General features: G+C 41.9%; 1 protein-coding gene across 1 annotated transcript in view; it reads right to left on the bottom strand.

Moving 5' to 3' along the window:
• The window catches only part of LARS1 (leucyl-tRNA synthetase 1), a 69,689-nt gene extending 47,988 nt beyond the window's left edge, over nucleotides 1-21,701 (bottom strand). Inside the window, exons 1-7 of the mRNA XM_008014845.3 lie at nucleotides 21,492-21,701; nucleotides 15,873-15,991; nucleotides 11,090-11,177; nucleotides 10,315-10,395; nucleotides 6,702-6,839; nucleotides 3,160-3,321; nucleotides 287-399 (exon numbers count right to left, since the gene is read on the bottom strand). Of these exons, the coding sequence (XP_008013036.3) occupies nucleotides 287-399; nucleotides 3,160-3,321; nucleotides 6,702-6,839; nucleotides 10,315-10,395; nucleotides 11,090-11,177; nucleotides 15,873-15,991; nucleotides 21,492-21,497 (707 nt within the window). The 5' untranslated portion in view covers nucleotides 21,498-21,701. The remainder of the gene's footprint in view (nucleotides 1-286; nucleotides 400-3,159; nucleotides 3,322-6,701; nucleotides 6,840-10,314; nucleotides 10,396-11,089; nucleotides 11,178-15,872; nucleotides 15,992-21,491) is intronic.
• Nucleotides 21,702-22,140: the final 439 nt, after the last annotated feature.

Here is a 22,140-nt window from a genome sequence, read left to right as displayed (position 1 = left end):
GAAAGATAATGGAAAAAGAAGGCTACAAGGTGTTTATTTATTCATATAAACAATCCTCCTGCCCCATCCTCCCAAGCAGCTAGGACTACAGGTACATGCCACCATGCCTGGCTAAATTTTTTTATATAGAGAGAGATGCGGTCTCGTTTTGTGGCCCAGACCGGTCTCAAACTCCTGGTCTCAAGCAATCCCCTCACCTCAGTTTCCCAAAGCACTGGGATTATAGGCATGAACCTCCATGCCCAGCTGATTTTTGCTTTATTATGCTCAAGTACAACAAACTTACCGCTTCCCAAATTTAATTTTGTTTCTTTCTCTTAATGTTAAAAATTGCCATCTGACAAATGAATCATAGTAAGGATTAACATCAGTGGTGATGAAGGAACGACGCCAGTCTACCTATAAAAGGAAAATTTTAAAAGGCAATTATTGAGAAATACACAAATTTTGTTTGAATAAGAATTTCTATGAATCAATTATTTACTCTTCTAACTTAGAATCAGATCAACTACTAAAAAAATATTTTCCAAGTTCCACTATTAAAAGTGTATCACAATTATTACCTTAATTTACTTAAAGTATGTTTTTAAGCATATACATTTACATATTAACAAACATACAGAAGCTATAATAAATTAAGAAGAAACATTTAATCCTACCTTTATATATTCCTAAATATTCAAGTTAAACTTGGGCTTCTTCATATTCTTTGAACAAAGCTCCTTTCTACTACTTGTTAATATGTCAATATACATTCCAATTCAACAAATAGTAAAGTATTCAACAAACAGTAAAGACTCATAAGCAATGTTAGGTTCTAGTCTAACAATAACAGTACTAATTCTTTAGTGGCATAGAGGGGAAATACATTATTCTAAAACTAAGCGTTGGTCCAAATCTCATATAATCACACAAATATACAGACTTATCTGGGAGATATTGTGGCTTTGGTTATAAACCAACACAACAAAACAAGTCACACAAATCTTTTTATTTCCCAAGGCATATATGTTACATTTATACTATATTGAATTATATTAAGTGTGCAATAAACTTATATTTTAAAAGGCAATGTATATACCTTAATTTAAAAATATCTCATTGCTGGCCAGGCACAGTGGCTCAAGCCTGTAATCCCAGCACTTTGGGAGGCCGAGACGGGCAGATCACGAGGTCAGGAGATCGAGACCATCCTGGCTATCTCAGTGAAACCCCGTCTCTACTAAAAAATACAAAAAACTAGCCGGGCGAGGTGGCGGGCGCCTGTAGTCCCAGCTACTCGGGAGGCTGAGGCAGGAGAATGGCGTGAATCCGGGAGGCAGAGCTTACAGTGAGCTGAGATCCGGCCACTGCACTCCAGCCTGGGCGACAGAGCGAGGCTCCGTCTCAAAAAAAAAAAAAAAAAAAAACCTCATTGCTATAAAATGCTAATAATCATCTGAGCCTTCAGTGAGTTGTAATCTTTGTGCTGGTGGAGAGGCTTGCCTCAATGATGACAGCTGCTGACTGATCAAAGAAGTGGCTATTCAAGGTTGTGATGGCTATGGCAATTTCTTTGTCGGAGTCCTCGCAGTGGCCGGATCTCAGTTTACTGCAAGCTCCGCCTCCCGGGTTTACGCCATTCTCCTGCCTCAGCCTCCCAAGTAGCTGGGACTACAGGCGCCCGCCACCTCTCCCAGCTGGTTTTTTGTATTTTTTAGTAGAGACGGGGTTTCACCGTGTTAGCCAGGATGGTCACGATCTCCTGACCGCGTGATCCGCCCGTCTCAGCCTCCCAAAGTGCTGGGATTACAGGCTTGAGCCACCACGCCCGGCCTATGGCAATTTCTTAAACTAACACAACAATGAAGTTTGCCACATCCATTGACTCTTCCTTTCACAAAAGATTTCTCTGTAGCATGTGATGCTGTTTGATAGCATTTTACTCATAATAGAACTTTCAAACTTGGGAGTGGGCCAGGCATGGTGGCTCACACCTGTAATCCCAGCACTTTGGGAGGCCAAGGCAGGTGGATCACTTGAGGTCAGGAGTTTGACACCCACCTGGCCAACATGGTGAAACCCTGTCTCTACTAAAAATACAAAAATCAGCCAGGCATGTTGGCAGATGCCTGTAATCCCAGCTACTAGGGAGGCTGAGGCAGAAGAATAGCTTAAACCCAGGAGGCAGAGGTTGCAGTGAGCCGAGACCACGCCACTGCACCACAGCCTGGGTGACAGAGTGAGACTCCATCTCAAAAAACAAAAACAAAAAAACTTTTCCTTGCATTCACAACTTGGCTGACTGTTAGGTCAAGAAGCCTAGCTTTTAGCCTGTCTTGCCTTTCAACATGCCTTCCCCACTAAGCTTAATGATTTCTAGCTTTTTACTTAAAGTGAGAGACATGCGACTCTCCCTTTCACATAGAGGTCATTATAAAGTTAATAACTGGCTTCATTTCAAGATTGTTGTTTATTAGAAAACAGGGAAACCTGGCCGGGCGCGGTGGCTCACGCCTGTAATCCGAGCACTCTGGGAGGCCGAGGTGGGAGGATCACGAGGTCAGGAGATCGAGACCATCTTGGCTAACACGGTAAAACCCCATCTCTACTAAAAATACAAAAAATTAGCCGGGCGTGGTGGCGGGCGCCTGTAGCCCCAGCTACTCGGGAGGCTGAGGCAGGAGAATGGCGTGAACCCGGGAGGCAGAGCTTGCAACGAGGCGAGATCATGCCACTGCACTCCAGCCTGGGCAACAGAGCGAGACTCTGTCTCAAAAAAAAGAAAAAAAGAAAACAGGGAAACCCAAGGAGAGAAAGAGGGAAATAAGCCAGTCAGTACAGCAGTCAGAATGCAAACATTTACCAATTAAGTTTGCCATCTTATATGGGTATAGTGCGTGGCAACCCAAAACAATTAGAATAATAACATCAAAGATCACTGAATATAGATCACCATAACAGATAATAAAGTTTGAAATATTAAAATGATTGCCAAAATGTGACATGAAGCAAGCAAATGCTGTTGGAAAAATGGTGCCACTAGACTTGCTCAACACAGGGTTGCCACAAATCCTCAATTGGTAAAAAAATCAGTTCCTGGAAAGCACAATAAAGCAAAAGCACAATAAAAAAGCACATACTTGTAAATGCTTTCCTCGTATTTCTTTATAGACATACCTTCAAACCCATTCTCTTTAAATCCTGAATAGCCAGTGGTGGGAAATAATCTAGCCAATATTCTGCTTCAGAAAATTTTACTATCTCTGTATCAGACAGACCAAGGGACTTCATAATGCCCCACTGGTATTTAGAAGATCCAGCTTTAGCAGCAGCTTTACTCTGAAAATAATGGAGAAAAATAAACTCGATCAAAGAATAACCAACACTCCAAGAAAATGACCCAAGATATTAAAAAAAAGGAAAAACCAAAAATTGCCTAATATCCAGGACCACAGTAATTTTAAGTAAATAATCCCATTTGGTAATTTTTTTACATTCTAAAATAATGCTGATACAGCAGAACACTGCAGGAATTAGTTGTACTACTTAGTCTGTCAAACTGTATAGCCAAGATATCCACCAAGAAACTGGCACCAACTAAATGGAGGGCAACATAAAGAACTACCCATCATGAAGGTAAGATCTCAGTACCAAACCTTGTTTCTTTTATCCTCATACCACATTTACCTTATTTACCTATAAAGAGGCTATTCACAGGCTGGGCACGGTGGCTTACGCTTGTAATCCCAGCACTTTGGTAGGCCGAGGAGGGAGGATCACGAGGTCAGGAGATCGAGATCATCCTGGCTAACATGGTGAAACCCTATCTCTACTAAAAATACAAAAAATTAGCCGAGCGTGGTGGTGGGCGCCTGTAGTCCCAGCTACTCGGGGGACTGAGGCAGGAGAATGGTGTGAACCCGGGAGGCGGAGCTTGCAATGAGCCGAGATCGCGCCACTGCATTCCAGCCTGGGCGACAGAGCGAGACTCCGTCTCAAAAAAAAAAAAAAAAAAAGAGGCTCCTCACAAGACTTTCCTCCTTTTCCAAAAACTATGAATATCAAAAAGACAACCAAATGACAGAAGTTGAAGGTAGGAAATTTGGTTAAACTGTAACACTACAATAAGGCAGCATAAGAAAATGCTGGGGCTGCCGGACCTGCTCTATAGGACACTGTGCTGGTAGAAACATGACTGCAGGCATTTTCAAACCCACAGAATTATACACCACAAAGAGGAAATTTTGGACCAGGCACAGTAGCTCACACCTGTAATCCCAGCACTTTGGGAGGCCAAGGCGGGTGGATCACGAGGTCAGGTCATGGAGACCAGCCTGGCCAATGTGGTGAAACCCCATCTCTACTAAAAATATGAAAATTAGCCGGGCATGGTGGTGAGCGCCTGTAATCCTAGCCACTCTGGAGGCTGAGGCAGGAGAATCACTTGAACCGAGAGGCGGAGGTTTCAGTGAACCAAGACTGTGCCTCTGTACTACAGCCCAGGCAACAGAGAGAGACTCCATCTCAAACAACAACAACAACAATAATAATAATACAAAAATTAGCTGGGTGTGGTGGCACACGCCTGTAATCCCAGCTATTTGGGAGACTAAAATATGAGAATTGCTTGAACCCAGGAGGCAGAGGTTGCAGTGAGCCAAGACTGTGCCACTGTATTCCAGCCTGGGTGAAGAGCAAGACTATGTCTTGAAAAAAACAAAAAAAAAGTAAATTTTATGGTATGTAAATTTTTTAACCAGGATGTTGAAGGAACCTAAGGAGGAATGCAGACTGTGACAAATCTATCTAACTGCATTACAAATATATTATATAACCACACTCAAGGGGAAGGGAAGAAAGGAGCTGATCTAGGCAGTTTTGGAAAACAGTGTGATTAGATTCTAAAGACAAAAGGAATTACACAAACACTGTACTTTAGTCAGTAAAACTATTTCTCCCAGGGGTATAGGCTGGCAATTATGAAACTACTTTACTAGTAGTCTAGGATTGAACAAATAAATATACTATAGGTTATGAGAGCTAAGTGTCTCACTGTTGTAGTAAGAAGTCACAAATAAACCAAGGGAAAATGCTAGAATGAGACCCATGGTGCTAAAACGGAGCCAGGGGTATCAATATGAACTTACTTTTTAAATAAACATTCAAATAGATAAATAAAAACAGATATGTATGCATGGCTTAGCAGACATAAATATATTTCCTTGCTCTTTCCACTGCGAGTGCCTAGAAGCAGTGATACCCCAGGCAATGAGCACACCCAGCACTCAGACCTTAGTTTCTGAATACCATTCTTCAATAAAAGAAACCTTGGAGAAGTGGTTGATTCCTTGGTTGAATCGTGGAAAATAAAAGATAAGCCTGGAACAGCTTGTGACACCATAAAGAAAGAAAGTGCTTTGAACAAAGGAAGATGAGGGAATGTCTAATGGACACAGGAGCCAAGCTAAAAAAAACTCCCAATGGCCAAAGCTAAAACAATTTATTTACTCTAGCTTTATTCCAATAAAAAAGAACAATTTGACAACAAATTATAGTGTTAACAACCACACACACACACATACACACACACACACACACACACAAAAACAAACCAATAGCCAGGCACAGCGGTACAACCCTATATAGTTCCAGCTACTCAGGAGACTGAGGTGAGAAGACAGCTTGAGCCCCGGAGCTGAAGGCCAGCAACATAGTGAGACTCCATCTCTTAAAAAACAAAAAGCTCAATGGTATTGATTTATAACCTAAAGAATAAAGTAAATATCCATGAATCCATATGACATAGAAAGGACAGAATAAGTAAGTGGGGGAGAAAAGACAGCTCTTCCTTTCAGAAGAATTATAGATAATAAATGTAAAAGGAACGAGGAAAATGGAAAATCACGATTAAAAGACTACAGTAATAACTGTTGTAGGCAAGATCCACTGATGAATGCTAAAATTAATAAGCAAATATTTAAAAAGAAACACAGTATTATTTCCATGGCCTCAAAAGATTTCTCCCAAAATATATATTAATTATAAAAACAAAAATGAAATCTTTACAGGAGAAAAACCTGGCAGACACCATCTTAACCAAATGATCAATGTTAACATCACCAATAATAAGACATATCAGTATCATATAGTCCCTAATGTTTAAGGACAAATTACCTCTCTAATAGTCTTCCTCCAAATCAATAACCTCAATCTAACGATGAGAAAGCATTGAACAAACTCAAACTGAGGCATAATCTATAATTATCTGACCAGTATTCGTTAAAAGTATAAAGGTCATGGAAGAAAATGAAAGATAGAAAAGATTAAGGAAACATAGTAAGGACACATGACAACTAACTGCAATGTAGGATCCTGGATTGGACATTGGAAGAGAAAAGGACATTGTGAAAACACTGGTAAAATCCGAAAAGTCTAGAAAATACTACTGTACTAATGTTAATTCCTTAATTTGAAAAACAGTATCATAGTTATATAAGATGTAACAGCTCTATACTATCTTGCAGTTCTTCTGTATATCTAAAATTACTTCAAAAAAGAGGAAAAAGGCAACAGGAAGTCAGAAAGATAATTTTTTGCTTTGATACTTTAAAAAAATTAGTACATTTTATGTGTTGGGCACTGTGCTAGTACTGGGAATGCACATATAAATCAGAAAAATATAAAACTTCAACCAACATAAATATCAACCACTATCAAACCTTTTTTCCTTTAGCTTTGTCCTTAATTATTATATCTTCTGTTTTAACATTTGTTTCTTCCTCTTCCTCTTCTTCATCTGGAAAATCAGGGGGGCAACCATACAGCTCTATTTCTCTTTTCAACTTATCAGCACATGCCTACAACGAACATTAGAGATAATGCAGTTCAAAATTCAAGGTAGACACAATTTCAGTTCTTTACTGTTTTATTGCCAACTAAAATTGATTCTGAAATTTTTTGCAATACATTGATACATATGTGGCTCCACTACAGAAAGCTGAAACGAAGGCTGGGAGCAGTGGCTCACACCTACAATCCCAGCACTTTGGGAGGTTGAGGCAGGCAGATCACTTGTCAGGAGTTTGAGACCAGCCTGGCCAACATGATGTCTCTACTAAATATAAAAATTAGCTGGGCATGGTAGCACATGCCTGTAATCCCAGCTACTCGGGAGGTTGAGGTGAGAGGATCGCTTAAACCCAGGAGGCAGAGGGTGCAGTGAGCCGAGATTACACCACTGCACTCTAGCCTGGGCGACAAAGCAAGAATGAGCCCCATGTCTCAAAAAAAATAAAGGTATAAATCATGTACCTCAAAATTCACTAATTTATAAATTAGTATTTTTTTTTATAAATTAGTATTTTACCTCATTTACTCACAAGCATTTATTCACCACCCAGAATATTCAATAGAGTATATTATATACTGCATATATTAGATGTATAAAGACATAGGAAACATAATGTGTTATCATTTTGGATAACATTAATAACATTGTTTCTCAATTTAAAGATTACTGTCACATATACTCTTATTAGTTATCATCACAAGCCTACCAAGTAGATAGGATAGGCTTTAAGTCAGAAAACAAACAGAGATGAAGTGATTTACCTTAAGGTTATATATACAGCTAGCAAAGTTACAGACTTAACCCTGAACTTTCCACTCTAGCTCTTATCAATTATACCACAATGAGTCCACTGTCAAAAACAAAGATGACACCAAGTAAACACTGTTAAAGTTATGAGAAAAATAAGAAATACAGAAGTAAAAAATTTTTAAATGGAAAAGTCTCTTCTACCTAGAAGAATTTCAACCACTAATACAATAATAAAAACAGGCAAGGATGTTTAAAGGATGCTAAAACCACTGGGTTATCGAGTAACAGGATATTCAGAGGCTCTCAAAGTGTTATCCTATAGATTACTTTTTAATTTATTTCTTTTTTTTTTGAGATGGAATTTTACTCTTGTTGCCCAGGCTGGAGAGCAATGGCGCAGTTTGGGCTCACTGCAACTCCCACCTCCCGGGTTCAAGTGATTCTCCTGCCACAGCCTCTAAAGTAGCTGGAATTACAGGTGCACGCCACCATGCCTGGCTAATTTTTTTATTTTTAGTAGAGATGGGGTTTCACCACATTGGCCAGGATGGTTTCAAACTCCTGACCTCATGTGATCCTCCCACCTTGGCCTCCCGAATGCTGGGATTACAGGCATGAGCCACCGTGCCTAGCCTTACTTTTTAATTTTATAGGAGGAAAAGTAACCTTTAGAATGAGGAAACCTGGCAGGATTAACTTAATTTCGCTAAAATGGGACAAATTGCCATTTTATATGCTTTTGAGGTGATACAATGGGAAGTTTATACCTCAACAATGAAGTATTCTTGTCAAAATATTTAGCCCAACCCTAATCATGAAAAAACAATTAGAAAACTCATATCATGGGACATTCTACAAAATAACTAGCTTAGACTTCAAAAACATCAATATCACGAAAAACGACAAAATAGTGAAAAGAATGGATAACAAGATGCAATGTGTGCTCCACAAAATAAAAAGTGAAAAACAGCAGAGCATGGTGGCTCATGCCTGTAATCCCAGCACTTTGGGAAGCCAACGCAGGCGGATCACTTGAGGCCAGGAGTTCGAGAGCAGCCTGCCCAATATGGTGAAACCCTGTTTCCACTAAAAATACAAAAAATTAGCCAGGCGTGGCAGCAGGCACCTGTAATCCCAGATATTCAGGAGGCTGAGGCAAGACAATCACTTGAACCTGGGAGGCAGAGGTGAGCCAAGATCACACTCCACACCACTGCACTCCAGACTGAGTAACAGAGCAAGAATCCATCTCAAAACAAAAAAAAAAAAAACAAAGGGAAAAACAGAAGGAAAGGACATTTTGAGTCTACAGAAATTTGACTACAGATTAGATGAAGATGGTAATATAACATCAATGTTGAATTTCTTGGAGGGGATAACAGGACTCTGATAATGTAGAAGAATGTCCTTATTCTCAGAATACATGCTGAAGTATTTACCAACAACATGTCATGATGTCTGCAACTTTCTTTCAAAAAGTTCACAGAAAAAGAGAGAGAAGGGGGAGAAGGGCCAGGCATGGTGGCTCACACCTGTAATCCCAGCACTTTGGGAGGCCAAGGTGGGCGGATTACCTGAGGTCAGGAGTTTGAAACCAGCCTGGCCAACATGGGAAAACCTCGCCTGTACTAAAAGTACAACAGCGCACTCCAGCCTGGGTGACAGACCAAGACTCCAACTCAAAAAAAAATTTTTTTTAATTTAAAAAAAAAAGAAGAAAAAGAGAGAGAGAAGCACGCATGCATGCATGTGTGCTGAGAGACAGAACTAAAACAAATATGGCAAACGTTAATACTTTATAACTACAGGTGAAGGGTGGAGGGTGTTCATTGTACTACCATTCCACCTTTTCTGTAGGACTGACGTTCTTTAAAATAAAAGGTTGGAGAAGGCCGGGCATGGTGGCTCACGCTTGTAATCCCAATACTTTGGAAGGCCGAGGTGGGTGGATCAACTGAGGTCAGGAGTTCCAGACCAGCCTAGCCAACACAGTGAAGCCTCGTCTCTACTAAAAATATAAAAATTAGCCAGGCGTGGTAGCGGGTGCCTGTAATCCCAGCTACTCGGGAGGTTGAGGCAGAAGAATTGCTTGAACCTGGGGAAGTTTGAACCTTGAAGAAGTTTGCAGTGAGCCAAGATCACACCATTGCACTGCAGCCTGGACGACAAAAGCTAAACTCCGTCTCAAAAAATAAATAAAGTAAAATAAAATAAAATGTTGGAGAATAAAAAGAAACAGGATTTAAATTTCCTAATCCTATTATATAAGGGAATCCTTTCAACTCTACTTTTCTTTCCTATTCTTCATTGAGAATTATTTCTAATACAAACTTATCACAAATGAAGATATTTGCAAAAATGATCAAAATACAATATAACCATTTATTATTTTATGCCGGCATCTTACATATGTCACAAGTGCACAATGGCTGTACATTTTTCCTTTTAGTAAAATAGAATCAGTTATTACCTAATTGTAATACAGACATAAATATACAAGGCAACCAAAAGACATTAAAATCACTTAGTGATCACTTAGACCATAATGGATGCCCTTTATTTAAGCACTTCTTCAAATGTTATTTTTAAATAAATTTTCACTATAATAAATTCAACTCATTTCATACTTTAATGCAGCAATACTTGAAAATCCTATTTTAAGCTCTTGAATTGGGTATTACTATTAGATCCAAACTAAAAAGAGTAGAAACCAATCTTATTAGCAATCTTACCTTAATAGGCATTCCAGTACAGTGCAGGCCAAAGGGAAACAGACAACATTTTCCTTTCAATCGCTGGTACCCTACAGCAAACTACAGAAATAAAATCAAATTTAAATTGCAAATGTAAATGCCAGACAAATACAAAATGTGAATTTTCACACAAAAAAATTAGTTTAGTTTTCTTCTTCACATCCTCCTTTGGAACGCCAGTTAGATTGTAGGTATTCCAAAACTCACCAATCTAGGAATTACTTTTGAATATGCATACATGCCCAGACCTTTGCACACATACTCACACGGCACATGAAAATTAAATATAAAAATTAAATTACTTAAATGGGCTGGGTGCAGTGGCTCATGCCTGTAATCCCAGCACTTTCAGAGGCTGAGGCTGGTGCATCACAAGGTCAAGAGTTTGAGGCTATCCTGACCAATATGGTGAAATCCTGTGTCTACTAAAAATACAAAAATTAGCTGGGCATGGTGGCGCATGCCTGTAGTCCCAGCTACTCGAGAGGCTGAGGCAGGAGAATCGCTTGAACCCGGGAGGCAGAGGTTGCAGTGAGCCGAGATCACGCCACTGTACTCCAGCCTGGCGACAGAGCAAGACTCCATCTCAAAAAATAAATAAATAAAAATAAATTACTTAAATGTAAAAATTATGCTTTAAGGAATTTTAAGTTCTCTTAACAGGAAATAATAAATTCTATAGATGCCATTTTCCTCAAAACAATATTCGTTAAAAACCTTCCTCCCCATCATAGCAAACATAGGGAAACATTACCTCACATTTGGATAAAGAAAACGTGTGTCCCAAATGAAGGCGTCCATTCATATATGGATATGGGAAGGTTACAAAATACTTGCCCTTGCTGCAAAACAACAATATAAAAAAGAAAGTATAGAAGAAGAAATGTTAAGTTCCTTTTACAATAAGGAAGTGGGGTGAAGGAAGTGCTTGATATAAATAACTTGTTTAAGTTTAATTATTTAAAAAATATTTAAAAGTAAATTTGTAAATCCAGAAATTTAAAACTCTCTAAAATTGAAAATTACTTCAGATTTACAAGACATTTATAGGTTGCTATTGAGAATTAAATAGCCTTGTAACAAATACTAGAGGTTTAATTTAAACTAAAATACTTGAGTAAAGACAATACACTAGGTCAGGCGCAGTGGCTCACACTTGTAATCCCAACACTTCGGGACGCCAAGGCTGGTAGACTGCTTGAGGCCAGGGGTTCGAGACCAGCCTGGGCAACATGGTGAAACCTTGTCTCTACTAAAAATACAAAAACTAGCTGGGCATGGTGGCATGCGCTGATAATCCCAGCTACTCTAGTGGTTGAATCATGAGAATCAAGAATCGCCTGAAGGCCGGGCGCGGTGGCTCAAGCCTGTAATCCCAGCACTTTGGGAGGCTGAGATGGGCGGATCACGAGGTCAGGAGATCGAGACCATCCTGGCTAACACGGTGAAACCCCGTCTCTACTAAAAAATACAAAAAACTAGCTGGGCGAGGTGGCGGGCGCCTGTAGTCCCAGCTACTCGGGAGGCTGAGGCAGGAGAATGGCGTAAACCCGGGAGGTGGAGCTTGCAGTGAGCCGAGATCACGCCACTGCACTCCAGCCTGGGCGACAGAGCGAGACCCCGTCTCAAAAAAAAAACAAAAACAAAAAAAAAGAATCGCCTGAACCTGAGAGGCAGAGGTTGCAGTGAGCTGAGATGATACCACTGCACTCCAGCCTGGGCAAAAGTGAGACTCCATCTCAAAAAAAAAACAAAAGAAAAGATAATAAACTAAAAAAAAAAAAAATTCTTTAATGCCCTTATGAACCTAGGCTAATTTAATGTTTTACTGAATAAATGAGATTTGTTTTCACTAGATACGAGATATATATACAGTAATTCAAAGTCCCTCAGGTAATATAAAACATCCTCAATATTACATGATATGGGACAGATTCACTTTAAAAGCATCCTTTAAAGCTTATTATATTTTTTTAAATTTTTTAGTTGTTTTTGTAAAGACAGGGTTCTCAATATAAGAACCACCATAAGCATGAGCTCATGAGCCACAATGCCTGGCCTGTATTCTTTTTTCTTATGAAGAATATCTAACATACACACTATGTTATGAAGCATAATGAAATGAACACTTGTAAACATACCATCTGACTTATGAACCCACTGAAACTACCTGTTTCCTCTCTACCGTCCCACAAGAGAAACCAACATTCTGAAATTAGCTTTTATCATTCCCTTGTTTTTGAATAGTTTGCACACTTGCCAGCACCCTTAAACAATTTATCATTTAGTTTTGCTCACTGGTGAGTTTTATACAAAAAAACGGCATACTTCATGTAGATTTCTGCAATTTGCCTTCTTCACTTGACATTATATTACTTTCTTCAGTGTTACTGCATACACCTATAGTTAATTCTCTTTCACTAAACAAAGAAGCTTTTTCAGTTCACTTTTAATTATTTTAAATTACCTTAAAGTTAACCAAACCTCTAGAAGCAAATAGAAGCTTCAAATTATAGCTTAAAGTATAACACCAGAGACTGTATTACAGCAATTTCTTTTTCTCTTGAAAAACAAAACAAAACAAAACAAAACAAAACATAGGCTGGGTCCTGGTGGCTCACACCTGTAATCCCAGCACTTTGAGAGGTCAAGGAAAGAGGATCACCTGAGGTTGGGAGTTCGAGACCAGCCTGACTAACGTGGAGAAACCCCGTCTCTACTAAAAATACAAAATTAGCCAGGTGTGGTGGCACATGCCTGTAATCCCAGCTACAGGGGAGGGTGAGGTAGGAGAATCGCTTGAACCCGGGAATCAGAGGTTGTGGTGAGCCGAGATCACACCATTGTGCTCCAGCCTGGGCAACAAGAGCAAAACTCCGTCTCAAAAATATATATATATATCCATTAGAACATAGCTTAATAAGCAAGGAAAACAGACTTTTGAATCAGAAAGTCCTAAAAACAAGCCCAGGCCCAGTCAATTCCCAGTGATGTAACACCTTGAACTGGTTACTTAGCCTCTCTGTGCCTCAGTTTCCTCAGCTGTAAAAATTTTAAAAGTTGTTAACCTTAAAGGATATTGAGAAGATTAAGACCAGCCATGGTGGCTCAAACCTGTAATCCCAACACTTTGGGAGGCAAAGGTGGGAGGATTACTTGAGCCCACGAGTTCAAGACTAGCCTGGGTAAGACAGCGAAATTTCATTTCTACAAAAGAAATTTTTAAAAGGCTGGGCGCAGTGGCCCATGCTTATAATCCTGGCACTTTGGGAGGCCAGGGTGGGCAGATCACTTGAGCCCAGGAGTTGAGACCAGCCTCAGCAACACAACAAGACCCCATTTCTACTAAAAATAGAAAAATTAGCTGGGTGTGGTGGTGTGCACCTATAGTCCCAGCTACTCAGGAGGCTGAGGTGGGAGGATCACCTCAGCCCAGGAGACAGAGGTTGCAGTGAGCTGAGATCACACAACTGCACTCCAGCCTGGGTGACAGAGGCTCACTCTATCTGACACCACAGACTCTGTCTCCAAATTTAAAAAAATAAAATAAAAAAAAAAAAAAAAGAGTATGGCCGGGGGCAGTGGCTCACACCTGCAATCCCAGCACTTTGGGAGTCCAAGGCAGGTGGATCATCTGAGTTTGAGACCAGATTGGCCAACGTGGCAAAACCCCATCTCTATTAAAAATAAAAATTAAAAATTAGCCAGGCATGGTGGCACGCACCTGTAATCCCAGCTACTGGGGAGGCTGAGGCAGGAGAATCATTGAACCCGGGAGGCAGAGGTTGCCGTGAGCCGAGATCATGCCACTGCACTCCAGCCTAGGCAAGAGAGCAAGACGCCACCTCAAAAAAATAAAAAAAAAATTAAAAGATAAAATGAGGCCGGGAGTGATGGCTCATGTCTTATAATCTTAAGAGCTTTGAGAGGCCAAGGCAGAAGGATCACTTGAAGCCAGGAGTTTGAGAGCAGCCTGGGCAACATAACAAGACCCTGTCTCTAAGAAAAAACAAATTAGCCAGGCATGGTGGCGCATGCCTGTAGTCCCAGCTACTCAGAAGGCCAAGGAAGAAGGATTACTTGAGCTCAGGAGTTTGAGGTTACAGTGAGATATGCTTGTGCCACTGCACTCCAGCTTGAATGACAGAGCAAGACTTTGTCTGAAAAAAAAAAAAAAGAAAAAGGCTAGGTGTGCTGGCTCATGCCTGTAATCCCAGCACTTTGGGAGGCCGAGACAGGCAGATCACCAGGTCAGGAAATCAAGACCACCCTGGGCAACATAGTGAAACCTCATCTCTACTAAAAATACAAAAATTAGCTGGGCGTGGTGGCATGTGCCTGTAATCCCAGCTACTAAGGAGGCTGAGGCAGGAGAATCGCTTGAACCAGGGAGTCCGAGGTTGCAGTGAGCTGAGATGGCGCCACTGCACTCCAGCCTGACGACAGAGCAAGACTTTGTCTCAAAAAATAAAAATAAAAAAGAAAGAAAGAAAAAGAAGATTAAGGGGACAGGCGCGGTGGCTCATCCCTGTAATCCCAGCACTTTGGGAGGCCAAGGAAGGAGGATCACGAGGTCAGAAGATCGAGACCATCCTGGCTAACACAGTGAAACCCCATCTCTACTAAAAAAAATACAAAAAAATTAGCTGTGTGTGGTGGCAGGTGCCTGTAGTCCCAGCTACTTGGGAGGCTGAGAATGGCCTCAGGGAGGCCAGTGAACCAGGGAGGCGGAGCTTGCAGTGAGCCAAGATCGTGCCATTGCACTCCAGCCTAGGCAACAGAGCGAGACTCCGTCTCAAAAAAAAAAAAAAAAAGAAAAAGATTAAATGAGAATATACATGTAAAAAACCTGCCACATTTGCTAGCACACAGTAAGTGTTCAATGTTAACTTACTATTATTGTTGTTATTATAACCATTATAACCGTATTTCTTCAATCTGAAAAAGCACATTTTCTTACATCTCAACATATACGAATCTGGGATATATCTTATAATTGATGCATACATTTATTGTGGCACTGTTTGGGGGAATTATTTTGTTTTTGTTTCTCCAAATATCATGTCATTATCTATGCTTGTCTTTAAATCAGTATTATTTTAGTATCAAGGCAATGCAGTATTTAGGAAATAATATCTTCAACATTTATACTTTTACAAGCATTAGGTTTACTCATAAAGAAAAAACATAAAAGTTTATATGTTCTGTCTTTGGAGATAATAATCGTTATAATATAAGTCTAACAGAATAACTTTGTTTTATCAGTCAGCAAAGGAAAAAATCTCAAACCATCCTTCTTTGTCTAAATATTTAAAATACTGTAGTCTTTAAAACAAAACTTTAGAAAAAAAACTTTACAAATCCCATAAGAAAAAAGATCCTAATTCATATGCAGAAAGTGAAAGTCACCTCCTTTACCCTGTTTCAGGCATTATAAATACAATCTACCTTATGGGTTCCACCAAGCTGTTTCTATACTATAAAGCCAATGGTTTTAGAAATACAATGTGCAGAACTTCACAAACACTATTACTCACCTGGTCTGTTTCTCTAAATTAGATGCATTGACCTCAAACACTCTCTCAGTATCCCATTTCTGTTGGATTTCTTTCTCAATCTTCTTCAAAAAGTCCACTTTGGCTGTTCCTTTTCTTTCCTATTGGACACAAAGAGACTAATCCACTCTGTATTTCAGCATGCTTGCTTTAAAAAAGAATTGGGTTCACAGAAGTGAGCTGCTCACTGATAGACTGATTTTTCCATGGTTATCTTGAATTTTAAATGAACATTTAAAATTAGGGTTATCAGCCAGGCGCAGTGGCTCATGCGTGTAATCCCAGCACTTTGGGAGGCCAAGGCGGGTGGATTGCTTGAGGTCAGGAGTTCAAGACCAGCCTAGCCAACAGAGGAAAACCCGTCTCTACTAAAATACAAAAATTAGCTGGGTGTGGTGGCAGGTACCTGTAATCTCAGCAACTCGGGAGGCTGAGGCAGGAGAATCACTTGAACCAGGGAGGTGGAGGCTGCAGTGAGCCGAGATCATGCCACTACACTCCAGCTTGGGTAACACAGCAAGACTCCATCGGAAAAAAAAATTGGGATTATCATGACCTGTCTACCTGAAACCTCAAAGAAATGGTTGAACAACTACTGAAATATGTAAAAGGCTTTCATATGCTTTTTTAAAATTATATACTACAACGTAACATTATCATCAAATGTTTCTATTTAGTTAAAATACACGAATATCAAAGATACTGACAGAGAACTTGTCTCCAAAATTGTTAAAGAACTGTTCGTACGAAATTAAAATAAAACAGGCTGGACATGGTGGCTCATGCCTGTGATTCCAGCACTTTGGGAGGCCGAGGCGAGAGGATCACCAGAGGTCAGGAGTTAGAGACGAGCCTCTCCAACATGGTGAAACCCCATCTCTACTAAAAACACAAAAATTAGCTAGGCAAGGTAGCACGCACCCGTAATTCCAGCTACTTGGGAGGCTGAGGCAGGAGAATCGCTTGAACCCAGGAGGTGGAAGTTGCAGTGAGCCAAGATCGCGCCATTCCACTCCAGCCTGGGCAACAAGAGCAAAACTCCGTCCCAAAAAATAAATTTAAAAAAAAAAAAAAAACTGGACTCTTTTCAAGTTTCCATAAAACAGTGATTGTATAAGGTATTTTCTTTCCTAAGAAATAATAAGCCTGCACATCTGTTCATCCCTTTCCATTCCTGCTACTAACCACCTTCATTTAGATTATCAACTCCGCTACCCCCTCTCACTCCAAAACCTCTTCTTAATAAGTAACTTGACTGGATATAGTGCCTCATGTCTATAATCCCAACTTTGGAAGGTTGAGGAGGGAGGATTATTTGAGGCCAGGAGTTTGAGACCAGCCTAGGCAACATAGCAAGACCTCCTCTTTACAAGAAAAACAATTTTTTTGGCCGGGCGCGGTGGCTCATGCCTGTAATCCCAGCACTTTGAGAGGCTGAGGTTGGTGGATCACCTGAGGCTAGGAGTTCGAGACCAACCTGGCCAATATGGCGAAACCACGTCTCTACTAAAAATACAAAAATTAGCCGGATGTGGTGGCACGCACCTATAATCTCAGCTACTCGGGAAGCATAGACAGAGAATTACTTGAACCCAAGAGGCAGCGGTTGCAGTGAGCCAAGATGGAGCCACTGCACTCTAGCCTAGGCAACAGAGCGAGAGCAATCTCAGCTCACTGAAACCTCCATCTCTGGGGTTCAAGCAATTCTCCTGCCTCAGTCTCCGAAGTAGCTGGGATTATAGGCGCACACCACCACACCCGGTTAATTTTTGTATTTTTGGTAGAGACGAGGTTTCACCATGTTGGCCAGGTTGGTCTCAAACTCCTGATCTCAGGTTGTCCACCCATCTCAGCCTTTCAAACTGCTGTCATTACAGGCATGAGCCACCCCGCCCAGTCTGTAAAATATAATTTCTAATATTTTTACAGGGGAAAGGACCCACCCACAAAGGCAAAAGTATGTAGGGCCTCAGAAAGCCTAGTTATATCTCCTACCCGACAGTCATGGGTAATATGAAATTTCACTGTATTTATGTGTATGTGTCTGTGAGAGAGAGAGAGAGGGTCTCCCTCTGCCACTCAGGCTGGAGCATGATGGTGCAAGCACAGCTCACTGCAGCCTTGACCTCCTGGGCTCAATCCTCCCACCTCAGCCTCCTGAATAGCTGGGACTACAGGCATATGCATCACCACACCCAGTTAGTTTTTGTATTTTTTTGTAGATACAGGGTTTTACCATGTTGCCCGGGCTGGTCTTGAACTCCTAGGCTCAAGCAATCCACCAGCCTTAGCTTCCCAAAGTGCTGAGATTACAGGCTTGAACCATTGCACTAGGCCAACTTCCACTTTATTACTAAACTCCTCCTTAACCAACTTGAGTTGACTTCTGTTAAATAGAACCAAATGATTTTAAGACATTTATGCAGTTGGGCTGTAAATTCCCAACAGGCAGGAACTTTTAAATCTTTTATGGTCACCTTAGCACCAAGTACAATCCCATAGACACAGAAGTTATGTAACAAATATCGGCTGGGCGCAGTGGCTCACACCTGTAATCCCAGCACTTCGGGAGGCCAAGGCAGGCGGATCATGAGGTCAGGAGATGAGATCGAGACCATCCTGGCTAACACGGTGAAACCCTGTCTCTACTAAGAATGCAAAAAATTAGCGGGGAGTGGTGGTGGGCGCCTGTAGTCCCAGCTACTCGGGAGGCTGAGGCAGGAGAATGGCATGAACCCAGGAGGCAAAGCTTGCAGTGAGCCAAGATCGCGCCACCGCACTCCAGCCTGGGCGACAGAGCTAGACTCTGTCTCAAAAAAAAAATACCTTTTTACCTAAAAACTACCATGGGCAGGGCATGGGAACACTGAGGCCAGAGGATCACTTGAACCCAGGAGGTCAAGGCTGGCTGCAGTGAGCTATGATTGTACCACTGCACTACAGCCTGATTGATAGAGTGAGTCCCTGTCTCAAAAAACAAAAAATATGGCCAGGTGCGGTGGCTCACACCTGTAATCCCAGCACTCTGAGAGGCCAAGGTGGGCAGATCACTTGAGGTCAGGCGTTCAAGACCAGTCTGGCCAACATGGTGAAACCCCATCTATACCAAAAAATACAAAAATTAGCTGGGCGTAGTGGCACACACCTGTAGTCCCAGCTATTCAGGAAGCTGAAGTGGGAGAATCACTTGAACCTGGGAGGCAGAGGCTGCAGTGAACTGAGATCACACCACTGCACTCCACCCTGGGCAAGAGTGAGACTCCATTTCAAAAAAAAAAAAATGACAATACAAATAAAAATTAAAAGTATGACCATTATAAAGAAGAATATGAAAGCAAGTATTTTACAAATTACTTAGAACTATGAGTTTCTTTTCATTGTACTGAGTACGGCAAATGCAAGAAAGTTCTTATTTGAGTTTTCTGTTTCTCAGAAAAACTTGTTTCTCAAAACCTCAAAGATCAAGTGTAATAAAATCTGATATTGGCCCAAACACCAACTTGTTGTATAACTTTAAGCAAGTCATTTGATCAATCTGAGACTCAACTTCCTCACTGGTAACAAAAGGTTATTTAACTAAATCAGAGTTCCCAAACTTTGGCACTACTTACACTTTGGGCTAAATAATTCTTTATTTTCAGAGGTTGTCCTGTGCACTGCAGGATGTTTAGAAACATCCCTGGCTTCTACCCAGGATCCTTGCTTTTCACTTACACTGTTGCCTCTGCCTGGAAATCTCTTTCTTCCTATAGTTGCATAGGTTGCTCTCTTACCTCGTTTTTGCCACCTTTTTAGCAAAGCCTTCCTTATTCATCCTTTTAAAAATTGCAACAGGACAGGCGCGATGGCTCACACTTGTAATCCCAGCACTTTGGGAAGCTGAGGCGGGCGGATCACGAGGTCAGGAGATCGAGCCCATCCTGGCCAACATGGTGAGAAGAAGAGGGACTCCCTGTGAATTAAGCATGGTGCCCCTGGCTATCCCTGAGGAAATCTGTGGCCACAGCCTCCTTTCTTCTTTTTTTTTTTTTTTTTTTTGAGACGGAGTCTCGCTCTGTCGCCCAGGCTGGAGTGCAGTGGCGCAATCTCGGCTCACTGCAAGCTCCGCCTCCTGGGTTCACGCCATTCTCCTACCTCAGCCTCCCGAGTAGCTGGGACTACAGGCGCCCGCCACTGCGTCCGGCTAATTTTTTTTCTATTTTTTAGTAGAGACGGGGTTTCACCATGGTCTCGATCTCCTGACCTTGTGATCCACCCGCCTCGGCCTCCCAAAGTGCTGGGATTACAGGCGTGAGCCACCGCGCCCGGCCACCTCCTTTCTTCTTAAAGGGGTATCCTGTGAAACCCCGTCTCTACTAAAATACAAAAAAATTAGCTGGGCGTAGTGGCGCGCGTCTGTAGTCCCAGCTACTCAGGAAGTTGAGGCAGGAGTACCGCTTGAACCTGGGAGGCGGAGGTTGCAGTGAGCCGAGATCGCACCACTGCACTCCAGCCTGGCAACAGAGCAAGACTCCGTCTCAAGACAAAAAAAAAAACAAAAAACGGGTGGGATGGCTCATCTGCAGTCCCAGCACTTTCGGAGGCTGAGGCAGAAGGATCGCTTGAGCCCAGAAGTTCGAAACCCCGTCCCTACTAAAAATACAAAAAATTAGCCGGGTGTAATGGAGCACGCCTGTAGTACCAGCTGTGGGGAGGCTGAGATGTGAGGATCGCTTGAGCCCTAAGGTCTGCAGTGAGCCATGATCACGCCACTGCATTCCAGTCTGGGCCACAGAGTGAGAATCTCTCTCAAATTTAAAAAAAGTAAAAAAAAAAAAAAAAAAAAAAAAAAAAAACTACAACTGTACTACCCCCACTGTACACTCCCTAGCACCCCTTCCTGCTCTATTTTTTCCCCATAGCATTTATCAGCACCTGACACAATATTACCCACACACAAAAACACTATGAAAGGAGAGATTTGTGTCCATTTTACGGAGAGGCGCTCAATTTTTTTTTTTTTTTTGCTGGAAGTAGGAATCAACTTACATACTCCTCTCTCCACCTCGGTTTTATTTATTTATTTTATTTTTAAGACGGAGTCTCACTCTGTCGCCCAGGCTGGAGTGCAGTGGCGCGATCTCGGCTCACAGCAGCCTCCGTCTCCCGGGTTCAGGCAACTATCCTGCCTCAACCTCCCAAGAAGCTGGGTTAACAGGCGCGCACCACTACGCCCGGCTAATTTTTGTATTTTTGGTAGAGACGGGGTCTCACCATGTTGGCCAGGATGGTCTCGAACTCCTGACCTCAAATGATCCACCTGTCTCGGCTTCCCAAAGTGCTGGGATTACAGCAGTGAGCCACCGTGTCCGGCTCTCCACCTTGATTTTAGAAACGCCAGAGAAATAACAAATATGATATCCAAGTACCAAGTAAAGTTAACAGACATCAGTTCCTGGTTCATGAGCTAGCAAGAAACAGCAAAGCCTCTACGACAGGCACGCCTTAAGCGTGGCTCTCTTTTAGAAAAGGACTTTCCCTTCAGGACAGCACATGGACAGCCCCTAGAGACTGGTCAGTCCGGCTCCAGGGCCCCTGTGGACTCTTCCCGCTCAAACTCACCGCCATTGCACCGCCCAGCCGACTGTACAAATCCACGACAATGACCCTGGCGACCTCCACAAAGCAGTGGTTACAACCTTTCCCCTCCCTCTCGAGGATGCCAGGCCTCCCACGAAACTAAAGCACACGCTTCACACCTGCTGAGGCAATCATCCGGCTCCTTACCAACTACGGCCAAGGCATCTCACAGCCCGCCGGGAAGTGTAGTTCCCAGAACACTCGAGCAGAGGCCCAGCAGGCGCTTACTGACTACAATTCCCAGAGAAAAACGGGTTATCGGAAGTCTGCCCGATAGGCCCACTCAGAGAGGAACCGGCAGTGACGTCACTGGCATGTTGAACTACAAAGTCCATGATGCAGTGTGGGATCTCAGAACATCGCGAGTGTGCCCTGGTTAGGTTGGAGTGCCTTGGCCATCAACTTTTTCACCCGGTAGAGCTGGTTGCCTCTCGGGATGCCAGGATACGCAGTTAATTACTATTCGGTGACTGAGGTGCTACTTATGGCTTGCCACTATGCACAGATATTTATTACTGTCAGTGGCATTCAACAGCCCAGCATTTAGACATTGTATAACCGCGTATTAACAATCTCCTTTTTGTTATCGTTGTTGTTTTTGAGACGCAATATCGCTCTGTCGCCCAGGCTG

The sequence above is a fragment of the Chlorocebus sabaeus genome, chromosome 23, assembly GCF_047675955.1.
Source record: "Chlorocebus sabaeus isolate Y175 chromosome 23, mChlSab1.0.hap1, whole genome shotgun sequence".
NCBI lineage: Eukaryota > Metazoa > Chordata > Mammalia > Primates > Cercopithecidae > Chlorocebus > Chlorocebus sabaeus.
The sequence above is the reverse complement of the archived record's forward strand: the minus strand, read 5'-3'. Positions and strand labels throughout refer to the sequence as shown.